The following is a 19,991-nucleotide window of genomic DNA, read 5'->3' as shown; positions in this document are numbered from 1 at the left end:
AGGTTAAGCACTTGATTCAGAGATCTGTGTGCAACGTGTAGACAAGTATGCCAATCACAGCAGGGTTTTCTCATTCTTTTAGAGTGTTAAACTTTGTATCATTGAGTTGCAGTTTAACACCTATTTTTATGGCCTTTAGGATTGGGAAGAAGCCCTCATGAAACAATATATGACAACATCTTGCTTGTAATGAATGCCTTCAGTAGTACATTAAATGCACATTAGGCTCTGAACTCGGTCACTGTTCATGCAAGGCTGTGTAGTGTGAGCCTGTGGGCCTCAGTATGCTGAAGTCTGAACTTGGAAACTTGTTGGACATGCACATTGGCAGTCTGTACTGTTTGGGTATAGGATTCACTATAGGTTCTGCCTCTAATTTCAGAGTAGGTATAGATGCTAACAAAAAGGTCTGCTTTCTTTGCTGACTCCCTTGTAAATGTGAAGGGATTTCTTAAAGAAGAGAAGATAGGAGGATCCCGTAGAGCAATAAGTAAGTCTGCGCGAGTGCTACTGGATCCTAACCTGTGGGTATGAAGCAGGGAGGGAAGTAAAAGGACCACTAGGTTCAAGCTTCCACTAGTGGGGGTAACTGAGACTAGACCCCAAGAGTCCTGTCTACTGCCAGTGCTTACATCTGGGATGCGTTTACAATTTTGACCTCCACCTGTTGGGTGGAGGCAAACATTGGAAGTGTTTTATTAGGTATTTGAACCCACTCATAAAATGCTACTTGTTTTATGTTTATTGCCCAACTTGAAATAAGGGCCAAAGTGCTTTGTCAGGTTCCTCTGGTCCTACAGTTATTATATTTTGTGTTACGTGCATTTGGTAAAATGCCATCTGCCACTAATGGTTGATTAGAGACACAGTTGCATACTGACAGAAAACCTATTGCGCAAGGCATTGAAATGACATGCTTTCTGAATGTCCACTTCAATGGAACAAAGTATCTGGGTTTTAAATTGCTCTGAGCCACTTAGCTCTTGATTGTAGCCCTGAAGGGCCGGTTAGCCTTATCCAGAAATGTACTAACAATAATATTGGGCTCCTAGTGCCAAACAACTATGTGACATCAAATCTGTTTGCAAATTCTTATATAGGAGCATATGATATGATATGGCATTTATAATGCGCCTATACACAATAGGACTACTCTGAATGTCAATAGGCTTTTTGTTTGTTTGAAGTATTTTCTGTGATATACAAATTAATGTTCTTCTGTATTTAGCTCCACAGATCTACGCACTTGAATGAATCTCCGTTTACAACTGGATATACTTGATACCCTTGACAGAATTGAATCACCTCAAAGACAGACATGAGTGGATGGTAATGCTTCTGTACAAGGGGTCGAAATTGATGTTTGGTGAGCACGCCAGAAATCTGTTTTGCACCTGAGATTACCAGGATGTGTGTTCCATACCGCACTGAATGTCGCTTGAATGTGTTAAACGCCCTTTTTCATATCAGCAAACATACAGAGGTAATATCACATATGTATGTTTACATGGCACCAGTTAGCCTGGGGAGTCAAAAGCAGCTCTTAGTAACTGATGGTTTCAAGCTAGCCATGCTCCCCAAAACTATGTACTTTATAGAAATAGACTATATCTATGGTTAGGCCAAACGTAACTCCTAGGTATAGGTGTGAAACTAACTGGGATTCTCTATGCTTTAAACAGTAGTACAATAACTGAGTTCCTAATTATTGTAATCCCTGGCTGTCAGGCAAAGAAGCCTGGAGAAAATGGTTGTATCTAAAAAAGAAAAACAATACAACAGTCTGAGAAAATTCAAGGCAATTGGCACATTACATATCCAAATTGCAACTCACTGAGTATTTAAGCAAATTCTGATTTTTTTTTAATTACCAAACCAAGCAAGATTCAAGTGCATTAAGAAAATCTCTGTCACAATGTTTAAGACGGGTATAATGGATCCCAAATAAACCACAGTATGAAGAGACAAAGAAGATTGAAGAGAAGGTAGTTGAGGACTCGACCATAGGGGGGAAATGTAGAGGAACAGGTGGACACTTAATCCCAAGCTCCCCCCCCCTTCACCTCCGTCACACTGTAATAGCGGGAGAAGAGCCCTATGTGGGACACCAGATATCATCCCAATACCACATCGTGTGTATGAGAGATTATATGCACTCAGACAACCGTATCAAATGTACCCTCATAATAAAAAGGTGGAAGGATGTCGGCACACACCATTGGACATCATAGAGCTTAAAGTGAAATCTGACAAAGGCGTAGTGACGTCAGGAAGTGAAGATACTGAGACGTACTGAAACGATATGCAAATACTTAAAGAATAAAGATATAACCCAAGTAACAAGAGAAACATGTAATAAAATATGAAGAAATCATATATGCAAAGAAGATAAAGTAACCTGCCGACTAATAAATGTGTATGCGCAGAAACGCAAGGTAGACGAGACATATAGCGGCCTGCTGCAGAAGAAAACATAACGTGGTTAGGGCAACCACGATAGAAAGATGTACTTTGGACTTGTATTGACTCCATGAAACCAATCAAGCTACCTCAGAGACAGACCAGGGCTGCAAAGTTAGGAGACACTGGAAACGCAGCTTTGTGTGAGGACTACAGAGGAGTCTATTGGCCTGGGATCAAGGATGGTACTTAAAGGAATAATTGCAAGGCACAAGGAGAGTCAAAAGGATAAGCCATGTATGTAAGACATATTTCTCAAGTAAAGAGGAAAACATCTGCAAGAGCCAAGTATTGGACAATTAAAAATGTGTAAAGCCTATGCAAGGTGAAGTGAGCAAGGCTGTAGAGGCCAAAGAGGAGTAATGACACCCAGCACAATTGAGTCAAATAGCATAAACTAAAAGCTCGAAATTGACAAATGTGTGGTCTCCTCACAAGTTATTCAGAATGTATATAAAAAATAAAACACACTGGTACCCCAATGGCTACCAGATTGGTACATTGGGCATTGTGACTATTCCCTGGGTGTCTTCACTTCTCCCTGGCGTGAGCTAGGGAGGTGAGGCTGCTACCCAATATTCCCCCCCTATGGGTGGTTTAATGCGGGAGGACCACATGGGGAGGGACTCCCCTCCCGAAGATAAGGACAACCACCTGGGAAAATGTCAGCACAACACCCCAAACCTAACCCTCTCAAGCCGTTTCCACCTTTCCACCAACCCCCCCCTTGATAGCACTTCTATTTGTTATTTAACATTATACCAGTTATTTTTACTGAGATGAAGAAGATTGCTAACAATACAGATAGTACGACTAACTCCATTACTGGCACAAAAAGATCACCCAAAGCATGAAAATCACCAGCAAGGTTAGAACTGAGACAAGGTGGCCACCAGGAGCGATGAAGAATGCCACACAGAAGATACAGGAAAGGTATAGACTTCAGTGGGGGAGTCGGCCTGAAAAATGCATCCAAACTGACAAAGGACTTTGAGAAAGAGCCGCAGACCAGCACGAATGACAGTCCAGCCCAGGTAGTTCAAAGGAGACGCAGAGAATGTGGTGGGAAAAACCCAGAGAATAGTCTGCTCCCAAAGGCAAGAGGCCGACGACGGTAGCCCTTTGCCTGGTGTTGTGGAGCAGTTGAAGGACGTGACTGGAGCATGGAAGGTGGTGGCCCAACCTAGGGAGGTGGACCAAGCAGTCAAGTCACAGGGCCTACACCGGTGAAGAAAGCAGGAAGAAGGTATGCAGAGCGAGAGGAGCAGAAGCCAGAGAAGCACACGCAGCCCAGCAAGAAGACACAAGCACCCAGGTGGACAGGTCTAGTGTCCCGATGCAACAAAGGTAACCGGCACGTCACGGGGACCGGTAGGGGCTTGGAGGTGCGGGAGAGAGATGAACACCACAGGGATAACGCTAAGAAACATCTTCCTTGTGGCAGTACTTGGGAATAGAACCAACCAAGTGGGCCTAGTGAGAAGGTAAGAGAACAAAGAGTCTGGGACTCAAACAGAGGTGAAGCCAATATTGTTACTAGTCATCCTCCTTGTGGCAGTACTTGCCAGGAGAGTGAAGCAAGTGGGTCTGACAAGAAAGGGGGAATGAACGGTTCTGGGACCCAAAGAAGTACAATGTGAATATCAGGGGGAGGAACCCTCCAAACAGTGGTCAAGAAAAGGCCATGGACTGGCTAATCAGAGCCTGGAACTGGTGAGAGTTACCTATGAAGACAGGGGAAGGGAGTCATTCCCCCCTGGACACAATTGGAACTTTGTTGCCATCTTTATCCAGGGGAAGGGAGTCATTTCTCCTGGATACAGCAGGTACTGTGTGTACACCAAGACCAGGGGAAGGAGGCTATCGATTGGATTCCTGAAGAGACTTTCTTTTAATACACCAGGAGAAGGGAGTCATTCTCCTGGTGAGAGCACGTTACCTTTGATCAAGACTCTTTAAGACTCCAGACGGTGCTTTTTCAGTTACGGACATTCTGACAGACCCTTCAGTTTTTAGTTTGTGGCAGGGAAACCCCTCTTACAGTTAGGGATAGCTAGGTTTTTTTAACGCACAAAGTATTTGCCGACCATCACAACACCTCCTGGTCAGTTGCAGCCTTCTGCACCCGAACAGCTACCAATGCAGTAAAATGGCTTGCACGCATGGTGAAGCCAAAACTAAAGTATAGCTGCCACCAACGTACGCCTTGAAACCTGTGTAGGGTGAAAATCACCCTAGGGCAAATATGGGGAGCCTGAAAGGCACCTATTGGTTTGGATGCATTAGGGGATAGCAGGGGGTCCCTCAGGACAAGAGTACCAAAAAGATAAACACAAAAATCAGTGGGTAGCAAAAGGTAAGGTCCCTATACTTGCCCTCTAATCCATAAAATTATACACATTTCATTTCGCCAAAGTAATAGCGCCATTCACCGTGGGTATGGTCCCAACATGCTGTCCAAATATACATTTGTAACAGGATACCCGTCTTGTTTTACATGCATTTAACATCCTTTTCAAAATACTTTTTAACTCTACCACTGGGTGCCAGGCAGGTACTACAATTTACAACTAGGAAGGCCAGATGTAAATCTAAACTACTGGCTATTTCAGAACACAAAATGTAAAATGGGAACTTCACTTTGCCATGTTATTTTTACATCAACTTAATGTAATTAATATCAACAAAACAGCAGGTAAACCTATTGAATAGCAAAAATGTACAGATGTCAAACGCACCCTAGGACCAGGTCTCCGGGATTCAGAAGGTGTCCAAGATGAGTGCGGCAGTGGTATTGCTGGCTTGTGTTCATCTCTGACGTTTTCTGCACCCAAACCTCAGCAAGTGTATGCTAAATTCAAAAATTGAAAAATGATTATGTTGTGTTTGTATTGGCACCATCACATTATTAGCAATATTGTTAGGACAGTTTTTGTAAAGGCCACCCAAAGTCCTTTATAAAACTATTCTACTTGGCAATACAGAGCTTAAGTCAGTACCACTCAAGGTAAGTAGCAGTGGTAGAGCAGCCAGGCTCATCTTAGGAGGGAGAAAGGGCTGTAGGAAGGTACAAAACTTGTAGGATACATATGGCCCAAAGAAACACGCATACACTTGTATGTTATATATGTACAAATAATGGTTTATTTGATATATACACAGACAAAGAGAATGCTATAAAAGGTAAGTACTATCACAAGCAAATAAAACAATAGAACAACCAATACAATACTTATGGTAAGTAAACCACAGTGTAAAAGAATTGGCAGACTGCAATTCCATGCAAGTAAAACCACTTTGTAGTAAACTGTGTATATACTTTCTAGAATGACTGTATGCAATTCAAAGTTGAGTAATAACTTTGTACCACGTCTAACTTATTCAGGTTTTAGGAATAATACAGTTACACTTGAAATTCTTTTTAGCATAGTGGATACAATTCAAAGGTGAGTAAGAGCTTGGCAATTACTTTTCAGAATGGCATTATGCAATTCAAAGGGGAGTAATAACTTTGCAATGTATTTTGTTTCAGGAATAATACAGTTACTTGAAATACCTTTTAGAATAGTAGAAACAAAGGTAAATAAGAACTTTGTTTCAGATCCTTATGACAGAAACAACACCAGCACAAGTTAAGTTATATAGGGAGTATAGGGAGTCCTTCCCTATATAGTTCTCAATCTTTTCCGGGTTAGATTGGCGGTCAAAAGGGCAGGCAGAAGCTGTAGAAAAGGCACGAGTTCATGTAGAAATCTTCTGTAGCAGTACAATAAAGGTTCTTGTGAGTAAAAGGGCTCAGACTTCGTAGAAGGCTTCCTGAATGCGGTCCAGAGTTCGACCTGGGCGAACATGGATGGGAGAACTCCCTACAACATGAATTACCCCCCCCCCCATCTACACAAGAAGAACGATAGAAAGACTCTAGGTAAGTATTATCCCGAGTCCCACCGTGCCTCAGTAATGAAGAAGTTGATGATGATGTAGGTGGACACCCTCATGATGCAGCAACTGCAGGACGCGGTCCATGGATTCTTGGTCTTCAGCCGGAAGCAAGGACACTGGTCAGGATTACTCTGCAGCAGTCGAGTGGAGAGGCTCTCAGCAAGGGATTCTTCTTAGCTTCTCACGGCTCTGTGGATTTGGCACCCTTTTCGTGATACCAGATGAACGGTTGTCGTCTGATCGATTTGCCTCGCTTTCTCAATCCAGCACTATTCAAAAGGTGTACTTGAAAGAGTGGAATCTTTCTTCTGGAGGTCCAGCAGGTGTCCCCCGAAGTTTCAGCAAGATTTGTTCTTTGGAAAACTACGCACAGCACTCAGCCTCAAGGTCCCATAGAATCAGCAGTTGGCAGCCCTGGAAGGTCACAGCTTGTCTTGGGATGGCTCGAAATGCAGGTCTTCTTAAGATTGAGTGGTCCCACGAGTCCAAGGGAAGGAGATGTCCTTTTCGGGGCTCCTCTGTAGCATGGTAGAAAGGGTCAGCACAGCAGCTGTCACTCAGAATGAGTTGACAGGTGTCTTTTCTTCTTTCTCATTGGATTCAGCTCTAGTGGTCAACTTGACTTCATGTTCCAGATCCAAGACATTTATCCAGGAACCCAGTCAATCCGCACTCATGCTATATTAAAACTTTGGGGGTGGCTATTCTTTCAGGAAAACCAGCCTCCCTGTTGCAACTGATTCCAGGCAGGCATACCAGAAGACAAAGACGAAGGCTGAGTTTCAGACTCCTCCCTCGTTTCCTGTCTTCACAGACGCCCTGGAGCCTCGGTGTGATCCCAATGGATTCCTGCCGAAGACAACCAGGAGCTCCCCCGCGCTGCACAGCAGAGGGACCAAGAAAGAACAAGAAATGGTGATAAAAGAATACATCCACCATTGTGGGTCAATGGGGACCCTTCTTTGCATTACCGGGGCTGTGACTACAGCCCATGGGTAAAAAGAACACAAAAGTCAGTATAGCACGTGTTATGCTTGAGCTAAAACATGGCGCTGGTGCGCAGTGTATTCTGGGGGCACTCAGAGCCATAATGGATATTTACTTCATGCCGCAGTGAAAAGCTGTACTCATTTTGCTGAGAGCTGGATTTACTTTGCTGAAGAAAACATGCTTTCCAAACCTGGTATGCAGTCAAGGACATTCTGCTGGGAAAGCTGGCTTTGTTATGTCTTGTTATGAGTTATGGGACTGTTTTCCGTGGCGCTTGTTCTTAGAGGAGGGAAGCGCTTTGCTCCTTGAGGTTACTGTCGGTTGACCCAGCTGGCAACCAACGGTTGCCCATCAATGCGCACGTGCATTTGCCAGAAGGTTCAAGAAATTACCACCCCTTTTTGAGGAGTGCATATATGCGGAACCTCTCAATGGTCAGACGGGACAAGTACAAAGACCTCAGTCGGAGGGGGGACGCTTCCGTCCAGCATACCTGTGGGCTGTTGTGCTCTCGGCCTGGCTGTTATTGGGGTCTTCCAGCCGCTTCTGGCGAGATGAGGGATTAAGTTACGCCCATGGTGATGTATTTTCTTTTGAATTTGCTGTCTTTTCTGTGATTTATTTCTGTGTTATCACTTGTTGCTTCCAAGCTTTGAATAAATAGCCATATAAGTGTTCATTATTTTCCAAGCGTGCGTGTGGTTGTAAGTCATTGCGTCGTCTACCTGCGTTTAAAGTATTGGCTCTGCAATTGCATTGGTGATTAATGACTGTCCGTGCACTCTGGGTGATCAATACAGCACGTCCGCTGGCACCAGCCATTTCGGTGAACAAGTTACTTTCTCACCTGGTAACGTTTTTACGATGGGATGTTCCGCGCTCTCCTAGCCCATGCCAGAGCAATGAGAATCATTCGGGAACCGAACCTCCGTAACCTCCGCAACACTTGCGGAATGACAGGGACTGGAGGAAATGCGTACAGCAGTGGGAAGGACCACTCCACTACGAATGCATCCCCTCTTGGAGGAAAGTCCCGCGAGCAGAATCTTTCACACTTCCGGTTGACACAGGTGGTGAAAAGATCCACTTGTGGGGTCCCCCAAAGGGCGAAGATCTCCAAGAGAACTTCCTGAGCCAGCTCCCACTCGTGCGAGACCGTGCTCTGCCTGCTCACAGCATCCGCCACCTCGTTTTCGTCTCTGGCCAGATGAACTGCCGAGATCGAAATTTCCTGCTGGATGGCCCAGAACCAGAGCTGCATCGCCTCTCTGCACAGTGGGAGAGACCCTGCCCCCCACTTTTTGTTGAGGTAGTGCATGGCCACTGCATTGTCCATCAGAATCGGGACATTCTTCCCCCGTACAGACGGCAGAAAAGCCTGACGGCCCTCAGCTCCAACAGATTGATATGGAGTCTGGACTCCGACGGAGACCAACGACCGCTGACTGTCAACTCGTTGGCATGAGCTCCCCATCCCATGAGGGATGAGTCCGTCACGATTGTTGCCTCCGGCCAGGGTAGCCAAAATGGAGCTCCCTTCATCAGATTGCCTTCGATTGCCCACCACAGAAGATCCTGGGTGACCGAGGGTGGCACCTGAACAGGATCCGACATCCTGCCGGAGGACTGCAACCACTGCATCTTGAGAGCCCATTGGAGAGATCTCATCCGCAACCTGGCCTATGGCACCAATAGAATGCAGGATGCCATGAGGCCGAGCAACCTCAAGAACTCAAACGCCGGGACACTCTGGGCATGTTGAAACTTGTGCACCATCTGCAGAATGTGGTGAGCCCTCACCTGGGGAGGCGAACAGCCCCAGGGATGCGTCGAGCACTGCTCCGATGTACTGGAGCCGCTGGGTAGGTGTCAAATGAGACCTCTAAGTTAAGGGAGAAGCTCAGCTTGTGAAGGGAGTGGCAGGTGACGGACAGATGATCCAGGACTTGCTCAGGAGAGCGCGCCCTGATCAACCAATCGTCCAGGTAGGGGTACACGTGAATCCCCCCCTTTCCGGAGATACGCTGCCACCACCACCATCAGCTTGGTGAAGACCCTCGGAGCGGAGGTCAATCCAAATGGCAGGACCCGAAACTGAAAATGCGAGTCACCAACCGCGAACATCAGGTACTTCTTGTGCTTGGGATGAATCGGCACATGAAAGTAAGCATCCTTGAGGTCGAGAGATACCAACCAGTCCTGAAGTTGAAGGGCCTGGAGGACTTGAGAGAGAGTAACCCTCTTGAACTTGTCCTTCCTGATGAGTTTGTTCAAACCGCCAAGTCCATGATGGGTCTCAATCCCCTGTCTTTTTTCGGGATCAAAAAATATGGGGAATACCATCCCTTGTTCCTCTCCGCTACAGGCACCAGTTCTATGGTGCCTTTCTCCAGCAGGGATTTGATTTCCTGCGCAAGGAGCGAATCCAAACTCCTCAAAGTGAGCTGTCCCCGGTGAATTGTCATGAGACCTCTGCCGGAAAGGAAGACAGTAGCCGTGGGCTATGATCTCCAGAACCCACACATCAGAAGTAATGGCACGCCATTCTACAAGATGCGGCGCCAGCTTTCCCCCAACCGGCGAACCATGGGACATGGCCTCATGATTGAGCTGAAGCCGCTGCGGCAGTGCCTGAGGGCAAAGGCAACTGCCCGAGCGGCTTTGGGTCCTCGAGTACCTTGTTTTCCACCTCTGGTACTCCTACGTTGGCCCCTTTGACTGGCAGCTCCTCTCGATCTACCAAAGGAAGAGTAGTATCGAAAGGAACCTCCCCTCCATTGCTGTCCCTTAGGAAGAAAAGGCGGAGGTTGACGTACTGCAGAGCTCAACGACTTTGCTGCAGCTTTGGAGGTCTGCAACCTCTCAAGGCTCTCGTCAGCCTTGCTGTCAAAAAGATGGTCGGTCATCATCAAAGGGCATGTTGAAAAGCCGGGACTATACATCAGGAGCAAACCCCGACTTCCGCAACCACGCAAACCTGCGCATCACGGTGCTCGCCGCCATGGACCGGCTGACACAGTCTGCCACGTCCAGACCCGACTGAACGGATTCACACATGGAATCCTTGCCATCCTGAACGAGGGCAAGAAAACCATCCCATTACTCCCCTTCGGGAATATGTTCAGCTGCCAAAGAAACACAATTCCACAGAGTAGAACAAGTTACTCTCTTACCGGGTAACGTTCTCTCGATGGGATGGTCCGACGACCTATTCCACATCTCTGACAGTAATCACCACAGCTATGATGCTTCGGAAAATGTTTTGGCGTTGGTGTCCTGCGGCGATGACGTTGATACGCTGTTTCTCGAGGGCCTCCGTCGAGCCGATGTCACCGGATGTTATAAGTAGGACGCACAACACCCGTAGCCTCAGTTATAGTTTTTTCCCAGAACGTGTGGCACCAATCTTCTGCCAGAATGACTACAGAAAGCCTTGCGGAAACGTAAGCTGCAATCGCATACGAAATTCTGTAGGAGGGTAGGCAGTGCAGGAGCGATATGGAATAAGTCATCGGACCATCCCATCGAAAAAACGTTACCAGGTAAGAGAGCAACTTGTTCTTCGAGGGGATTGGGTCCTCCGACGTATTCCATATCTATGACAGACTCCCAAAGCAGTACCAACGTATGGAGGAGGGAAAAAGAATTTAGAATATAGAACTTTAGAAAGCCCAATCAAATTGCAGAGTAAAGGACCGCCTTGCCAAAGGCAAGATCCTGCCCATGGATAGAATCTAGGGAGTAGTGTTGTACAAAAGTATGGACTGAAGCCCAAGTGACTGCTTCACAGATGTTACGAATAGGAACACCCCTCTGCAGGGCAGTAGAGGCAGCCATACCCCTAGTAGAATGGAGGGTCCTTACCCGCCAAGCGGTAACATTCAGAAATTGCCAAAATAATCCATCTAGACAAAGTCTGCTTAGTAACAGCTTGTCCCAAACGCCTTACAGCGTAACCTATGAAGAGCTGATCATCCACTCTGACCCGGGACATGCGTGAAATGTAGAAACTTAAAGCTATCTGGAGCCCTTCCTCTTCCTTACCAGGATGCGGAGGAGGATAAAATGCCAGAAGAATGACCTTCTGGATTAAATGAAATTCCGAGACCACTTTCAGAAGAAAGTAAGGACGAACTCTAAGGACAACCCTGTCCTTATGAAACACAGTGAAGGGTGGCTTAACTGAAAGTGCCTGTAACTCAATCACTCTGCGAGCGGAAGTGACCAACTAAAAATACAGTTTTAAGGGTTAACAGTCTCAAAGGACAAGAATGTAAAGGCTCAAATGGAGCACCCATTAGGAACTTCAGAACAAGGTTCAAATCCCAAACGGGCACCTGGAAAGGTGACGGTAGGAACACAGTGAGCCCTTTCAAAAACTGAGAAATTAAAGGAATTTTTAAATAAGAACACTCCTCAGACGAGTGCTTAAATATGGACAGTGTGTTACGCTCACCTGATTGCCACGGGGGCGTCGATATGGACTGGCCCGCTGTTGCTTCCACCAGAGTAACACGTAGAGCCGAGATGACAGACTGGACAGACCCACTTAGCTTCGTTTGTTGGACTCGTATGAATATCTTTCTGCAATGGAGAAGGGGAATTAACCTCCCGTAATCTGAGCGTTAACCCGCCTTCCCACTCCCCTTGTCTGCCCACAGAACACTCCTTAAGTCCCCTCTTAATCTCACCTGATGATTTGGAAAGATGAGCTCTCCATCCTGCGTCGAGCGCAGGGGCGCGTAGACGACCAGTTACTTCACTGGCGTGGAGGAATTGGCGAGTTCCAGTATTGACTCTAAAGTCCAATCGTTCGTAAGAGTTCAAAAGTCTGATCTTCACTCTGCCAGATTCCTTGCAGGTTGCAGATTTAAACCACTAGAAGAGTTCCAAGTGGCAATTGGTAAGATCCTGGTAAGTCTATTGTGGTTCTCCCCTTTAGGGCCGGGGTACAGCGATGATGCAGAATTAACTGCGCCGACCCGAAATGAGGTGAGTACCCCCCTGTGGTAAATCAGGTAAGTCTTTGGGGTTAGGTTGTATTGTCCTTGTTTTCCCCTTAGGGGCCGGGGTGCGGCGGTGATGCAGAATTGACTGCGCCGACCCGAGATGAGGTGAGTACCCCCCTGTGGTAATCAGGTAAGTCTTTAGGGGTAGGTTGTATTGTCCTTGTTTTCCCCTTAGGGGCCGGGTTGCGGCGGTGATGCAGGATTGCCTGCGCCGACCCGAGATGAGGTGAGTACCCCCCTGTGGTAATCAGGTAAGTGTTTGGGGGTAGGTTGTATTGCCCTTGCTCACCTATTTGTTCTCGTCTCCCCCAGGTGTTGAAGAATGGCCTGGAGATGCTGGGTTCGCGATGGAGTAAAGGAATGCAGCCCCGGATGGTGAGTTCAGCGCGGCGCTGCGAGGTGCGTGGCAACGCACCTGTGAAGGCTTCTCTCTTCCAGATCGACGATGTGCTGGATCAAGGATTCAGGTAAGGGTTTTGTTCCGATCTCTTCTCCTTCTCCTTTTCTTGTTCCAGGTGTTCCAGGGCTCAAGCGGGCGTGGCTGAAGACTGGAGCTGCTGAAGACACGGTGAGCGTTACGCTGCAGCACGCAGAATAACGCGAAGCACGTGTGGCTGTCCAGGTGTGGCTTAAATAGCCTTGGAAGAAGTTCCAGGTAAGTATTCTTCCACAGCCCCACCCGAGAGGAAAGGAGTCCCTGAGGTAAAATAGTCCCTCTAAGCCTCATTTGGCTTGTGGCTTCGTGCAGCATGGTCTGCATCAGGTAGGTATGCAGCATGGTCTGCATCAGGTACGTTTTCTGTAATGAGCCTGGCGCCCATGGCGCCAGGACTGACTTTATTCTTATGAGCCTGGTGCCATAGGCGCCAGGACTGTAGCCAAATAGCCCCTAACTGGGGTTTTTGGGCATGCTTCAAGTGGCATGATGCCTGCTTCCGGGGTTGCTGGGCCTGGTCTGGCTTTCCGGGGGCAGGCATCGTGACACAGTGCCGCCAGGTACCCTTTAATGGTACCCACTTGCAGGCCCTTGTGGGCTAAAGAAAGCAAAAAAGGCAGAACCACAGGAATGTCACATGAAAAAGGATCCATTTTCTTAACCCTGCACCAGTCGCAGAACTTTCTCCAACGGCAACGGTACAGGGACTTTGTTGCCGGCCATCTGGCTGAAAGCAACACCTCCATCACGTCTTCAGGGAGGTCCCAATCCTTATACCTCAACCTTTCAGAACCCAAGCGTGAAGGTTGAGGGATCTGACCTCTGGATGGGGAACCTTAACCCCCCCGTTCCCGTGACAGCAGATCGTCTTGGTAGGGAAGACTACTTGGAGGGCAGATGGACAAGTCAAGAAGGTCCGGGTACCACATCCTCCGGGCCCATGCCGGAGCAATGAGGATCATCCGGGAACCGAACCTCCATAACCTCCGCAGCACTTGCGGGATGACGGGGACTGGAGGAAACGTGTACAGCAGTGGGAAGGACCACTCCACCACAAACGCGTCTCCTAAGGCTCCTCTTGGAGAAAATTCCTGCGAGCAGAACCCTTCACACTTCCGGTTGACACTGGAGGCAAAGAGATCCACCCGAGGGGTCCCCCAAAGGGCGAAGATCGCCAGGAGAATCTCCTGAGCCAACTCCCACTCGTGAGAGATCGCGCTCTGCCTGCTCAGAGCGTCCGCTGTCTCGTGTTAGTCTCCGGCCAGATGAACTGCCGAGATCGAAGTTTCCTGCTGGATGGCCCAGAACCAGAGCTGCATTGCCTCCCTGCACAGAGGAAGTGACCCTGCCCCCCCCCCCCCTTTTTGTTGAGGTAGTGCATGGCCACTGTGTTGTCCGTCAGAATCAGGACATTCTTTCCTCGCACAGTCAACAGAAAAGCCTTCAGGGCAAGCCTGACGGCCCTCAGCTCCAACAGATTGATATGGAGTCTGGACTCCGATGGAGACCAACGATCGCTGACTTTCAACTCGTTGGCATGAGCTCCACATCCCGTGAGGGAGGCGTCCGTCACGATCGTCACCTCCGGCCAGGGTAGCCAAAACGGAGCCCCCCTCATCAGATTGTCTCCGTCGGCCCACCACAGAAGGTCCTGGGCAACCGACGGCGGAACCTGAATGGGGTCCGACATCCTGCCGGAGGACTCACCACTGCATCTTGAGAGCCCATTGCAGAGATCTCATCCGCAACCTGGCCTCTGGCACCAGAAGAATGCAGGATGCCATGAGGCCAAGCAACCTCAAGAACTCCAACGCCGGGAGACTCTGGGCATGTTGAAGCTGGTGTACCATCTGCTGAATGTGATGGGCCCTCACCTGGGGAGGGAAACACTGCCCCAGGGATGTGTCGAGCACTGCTCCGATGTACTGGAGCTGCTGAGTTGGCGTCAAGTGGGACTTCTTTAAATTGAGGGAGAAGTCCAGCTTGTGAAGGGAGTGGCAGGTGACGGACAGATGATCCAGGACTTGCTCGGGAGAGCACGCCCTCATCAACCAATCGTCCAGGTATGGGTAGACGTGAATCCCCCCTTTCCTGAGATACGCTGCCACCACCACCATGAGCTTGGTGAAGACCCTCGGGCGGAGGTCAATCCGACCGGCAGGACCCGAAACGGAAAGTGCGAGTCGCCAACCGCGAACCTCATGTACTTCTTGTGCTTGGGATGGATTGGCAGATGAAAGAAAGCGTCCTTGAGGTCGAGAGACACCAACCAGTCCTGAAGTTGAAGGGCCTGGAGGATTTGAGAAAGAGTAACCATCTTGAACTTGTCCTTCCTGAAGAGCTTTTTCAAACCGTGCAAGTCCATGATGGGTCTCAATCCCCCGTCTTTTTTCAAAATAAATAAATAAGGGGAATACCATACCTTGTTCCTCTCCACTACAGGCACCAGTTCTATGGCGCCTTTCTCCAGCAGGGCTTGTATTTCCTGCGCAAGGAGCAGATCTGGACTCTTCAAAGAGAGATTCCCTGGTGGATTGTCACGAGACCTCTGCCGGAAAGGAAGACAGTAGCCGTGGGCTATGATCTCCAGAACCCACACATCTGAAGTAATGGCATGCCATTCTACAAGATACTGTGCCAGCCTTCCCCCAACCGGCGAACCATGGGACATGGCCTCATGACTGAGCTGAAGCGGCTGCGGCATTGCCCGAGGGTAAAGAGGCAACTGCCCGAGCGGCCTTGGCACCTCGAGTACCTTGTTTTCCACCTCTGGTACTCCTACGTTGGCCCCTTTGACTTGCAGCTCCCCTCGATCTAATAAAGGATGAGTAATATCGAAAGGAACCTCCCTTCCATTGCTGTCCCCTAGGACGAAAAGGCGGAGGTTGGCGAACTGCAGAGCTCAACAACTTTGCTGCAGTTTTGGAGGTCTGCAACCTCTCAAGGCTCTCGTCAGCCTTGCTGCCAAAAAGATGTTCACCATCAAAGGGCATGTTGAGGAGCCGGGCTTGCGCATCAGGAGCAAACCCCCTACTTCCGCACCACACAAACCTGCGTATTACGGTGCTCGCCGCCATGGACCGGCTGACACAATCTACCATGTCCAGACTCGACTGAACGGACTCGCAAATGGCATCCTTGCCATCCTGCACCATAGCAAGAAAAACATCCCGTTCCTCCCATTCGGGAATATGATCAGCCGCTAAAGAAATACATTTCTACACAGTGTGCGTGAAACGCGATAGGGCACACACAGAGTTGTTGTTTTTGTTGTTTGTTGTTTTATTATTTGTAGTGCACACCTAACCCGGGGGGTAGCAGGACGCAAGAGCGACAAGAGGATTGTACAGCTTAGGTTACATAGAGCACAAGAGATGGGGTCCAACTGGGTTACATTGCTGGAAGCATCAAAACAAAAAATCGATACATCGAGTTATAATTACAGGAGATATACATAATTTACAGGTTATGTAATATGTCTAAACAAAGGAACAATGGCTATCCACAGTATGTACACAATTTACAAAGTTTATAATGTAGCGCAGCCAGGAGATACATTAAATGTCATGTTCCTTGATCCAGAGGATGGTATTGGATCTGAATTGTGGGTAGGGAAGGTCTTCCCTGAGGGATGGTGGTAGGGTATTCCAAAATTGTGCTGCTTTGACCAGAAAGCTGTTCCCTCCAGACATAGTACGTTTAAATCTTGGCACTAGAAGGAGGTTGGAGTTGGCCTTTCTAGTGGGGCAGCAGGATACTGGTCTAGTGAATCTCGTTATCAAGTATTGAGGGGCAGCTTGGTGGAGGCATTTGTGAGTCAGAGACAGATTTAAGGAGAATTTTGTCTTTTTGTTGAAAGCCAATTGACAGATCTTCTAGTCTCTGAAATATGGGCTTTCTTCGGGATGCTTAGGGCTGCTCTTAAAGCATTATTTTGTAGAATTAAAATTTTGTTTGTGATGTATTTATTACTGCCTACATAGAGAGCATTACAATAATCCAGCTTGGACAGGATCAACGCTCTGGCTAAAGTGATGCAGTTATTCGGAGAATGGAACGGTTTGGCTGCTCTAATGAGTTTGCATGTATAGGATGTGATGCCATAGCATTAACTTGTTTTTTGAAGTTAAGTGTGGAGTCTAAATAGAAGCTGAGGGTTTTGACCTCCTTGGCTGCGCCGATGTAATTGTCAATTGCAAAGGAAGAGTAGTTTTGGCCTAGTTTATTAAGGTTAGGTGTGGCACCTAGAATGAGGAGTTCTGTTTTGTCATCATTCAGGCATAGACCGTGTGATGCCATCCATGCCTGGATGAAAAGGTACACTCCATTTACAAAGGCCAAATCCTTGTCATAATCCCCCGTCAGCGGAATGAGGATCTGGGTATCATTAGCATAGTTTGTGTAGGTGATACCCAGACCATCTAGATCATCGAAAAGGGGCTTTGTGAAAATGTTGTACAGTGTAGGGGAGACACAAGAGCCTTGTGGCACACCACAGGTTGTGGGCGTTGGGTCAGCAGCTGCTAGTGGGTAAAAGACTTGCATAGTATCATTGTTGAGAAATGATTGAATCCAGTCGGTTGCCTCTTGGGAGAAGTAGGCTGCCAACTTTAAGTGATTGCAGAGGATCTCATGGTCGACCAGATCGAATGTAGCTGAGAGATCAAGAAGTAGCAGTAGTGCGGTCTTACCCTCATCCCTCAGCTCATCTATCTGTGCCTTACCATCTATAAGCGCAGTCTCAGTTCCGTGCTGGGGTCTGAAGCCTGACTGTCGGACTCCTAAAAGGTGGTTGTGTTCAAGGTGGTGTTGGATTTGTTGGTAGGCTATTTGATCAAGGATTTTGAGTAAGAACAGCACTGTGGTGATGGGACGGTAATTAGTGGGAGTAGAGGGATCTAGATTAGGTTTTTTTAAGGAGTGGGAATACCCAAGATTGTTTCAGATTGTTGGGTATGGTACCTGACGTAAAGGATGCGTTTATTAATTTGGTAATAAACGGTGAAAGTTCGCGAGCTGCATCTTTTATCAGTTGTGCAGGGCAGTTGGCTGCCTGTAAAGCCATACCCCCCTATGAAAACACTTTCTTCGCCCAACCGTCAAAGCGCTTGTCGTCCCTATCCAGAGGGATGGTAGGGTACGCAGCCTGCTTTGCTGGGGCCGTAGCCGCCTGCACCACCAAACTCAGGAGGAACAAACCCCTCCACATCTGACCCTTCAAGCACCTCTGAGATGTAATCCAAAGGCTGGAATAAATCCCTGGATGAGGGTACAGAAAAAGTCTCAAACACAGGCCTCACTGATTTACTCAAGGCCTTGCTTGGGGTTTCCACCGGTCTCCGGGGCACCTCCGATAAAGCCTCCTCAAAAGGCATAGACGGAATTGGCATCCGAGCGAGGCGCCGATGACTTCGACACCGGTTTTGAGGCCGGAGCCCCGAGTGTGTCCTTCAACGGCCTCGGCGCCGATGGCGTCGATGACTTCCTCTGAGGCGGAGCCGAGAGAGAGCCCCTCGACAGACATGGCGCTGGCGGTGTCATTGCCTTCTTAGAAGGCCTCACAGGTTCCAACGGTCTAGAGCGATCCACCTTGTCCGATCGGGACCTCGACAGCTCCCGATGATAGCGTCGTCCGCCCAAGCTCGAAGGCGTGCGAGGGTGGCCCTAGCACGTTCCTTGCCGGCTTCTCTCGAAGACATGGACGGAACAGAGCCCTGCGATTCGAAAATCGCCATCATCTCCTTGTGAAATGCGTCCCATTCCGCCAGAGATTAATGCTTGTTGGGACAAGCTACCCGCCGTCTGGCGGAGTCCTTGGATGAGGACGGGGAAGACGACCGGGGATGGTGCTTCCGAGAGTGGCTAGAAGAGGCAGAGGAATGGCGGGAACCACTGCGGGACCGAGACACCCTGAACTTACGCTGATGCAGAGAGTCGGCCCTTGAATCGTCGGTCGAAAGCCCAGCAGATTTCGACTTATGGTGTTTGGAAACCCTACCTACAGTAACTACTTCTTCCGCTCCCGCAAGGCCTTCGACATCAAAGACTGGCATTCATCGCAGTCATCGGTGGCGTGGTCCTTGCCGAGGCACCACAGTCAGACGTTGTGTAGGTCCGTAAGCGACATCTTGGAACCGCAGTCGCTGCACTTCTTGAAGCTCGACCTCGGGGTAGAAGACGACGAAGACATGATTCTCACAATAAACCAAGAACGAAGAACCGATTCAACAGGAGAAGAACCGAGGCGTGTCGAGATTCCGAAACGAACACGCTCACGGAAAAAACGGAACTGAGGATACGGGCGTCGTGCGTCCTACTTATAACATCCGGTGACGTCGGCTCGACAGAGGCCCTCGAGGGACAGCATATCGACGTCATCGACGCAGGACACCGACGCCGAAAATTTTTCCCAAGCAGCACAGCTGTGGTCATTACTGTCATAGATGTGGAATACGTCGGAGGAACCAATCCCCTCAAAATGCTTGTTACTGTAACAGAATTGTTACAGGAACAGTGAGAAAGGGAATACTATGTAACCCCCATAGCACTACACATAAGGTGGGGTGTGCTGATCTCACACTATTAAAGTCAAGAGGGATAAAAAGTATGCCTCTACCCTTGGGAATAGTTCACTCAAGGAATATAAAAGAAAATACAAAAGGAAGCCCAAGGGGCTCCCAGTCATACTGCACAGAGTGTGCTGTACTGTTACGCTTACCTGGTATCCACGTGGACGCCACCCAGCCGGTTTGGTCGCTGGTATGCTTCCGAGTGGTTCCCAGATATGGTCTGCGGGGAAGGTTCCGACTGAAAATACAGGAGGACTGTGTTCAAGACTGGCCGACCGAGGTAAGTATCCTCCCACCACCGGTATGACTTCAGCCCCTCTGGGCCCTCTCCTCACCTTGTTGTAGAATTAGGCGTGCTCTCCGTTCTGCCTTCTTGGCAGGGGCGCGTTGTCTTTCGTGGGCTTGTGCGGTCCAGTTACTTCACTGACGCCGGTCCGTTTGATGTCTTTCAGGTAGGTCTTATTGCTGTTTTTTTGTATTGTGTTGTTATTCCTGCATGCCTTTCTTTGGTTAATGTCTCTTTTCGTCCTTAGATATGCGGAGGTGCAGCATGGCGAACTGGCAGAGTTGGGCCTCGCCGGTAAA

At 48.5% G+C, this 19,991-nt stretch overlaps 1 protein-coding gene across 2 annotated transcripts in view; it reads right to left on the bottom strand.

Moving 5' to 3' along the window:
• NMD3 (NMD3 ribosome export adaptor) overlaps positions 1–19,991 on the bottom strand; it is a 379,934-nt gene that overhangs the window by 146,099 nt on the left and 213,844 nt on the right. For both annotated transcript variants that reach the window (XM_069618472.1, XM_069618471.1), the window contains one exon: positions 5,199–5,311. In XM_069618472.1, the coding sequence (XP_069474573.1) occupies positions 5,199–5,311 (113 nt within the window). The remainder of the gene's footprint in view (positions 1–5,198; positions 5,312–19,991) is intronic.

Source organism: Ambystoma mexicanum, chromosome 10 (genome assembly GCF_040938575.1).
Source record: "Ambystoma mexicanum isolate Mex_15411 chromosome 10, UKY_AmexF1_1, whole genome shotgun sequence".
Taxonomy (NCBI): domain Eukaryota; kingdom Metazoa; phylum Chordata; class Amphibia; order Caudata; family Ambystomatidae; genus Ambystoma; species Ambystoma mexicanum.
The sequence above is the reverse complement of the archived record's forward strand: the minus strand, read 5'-3'. Positions and strand labels throughout refer to the sequence as shown.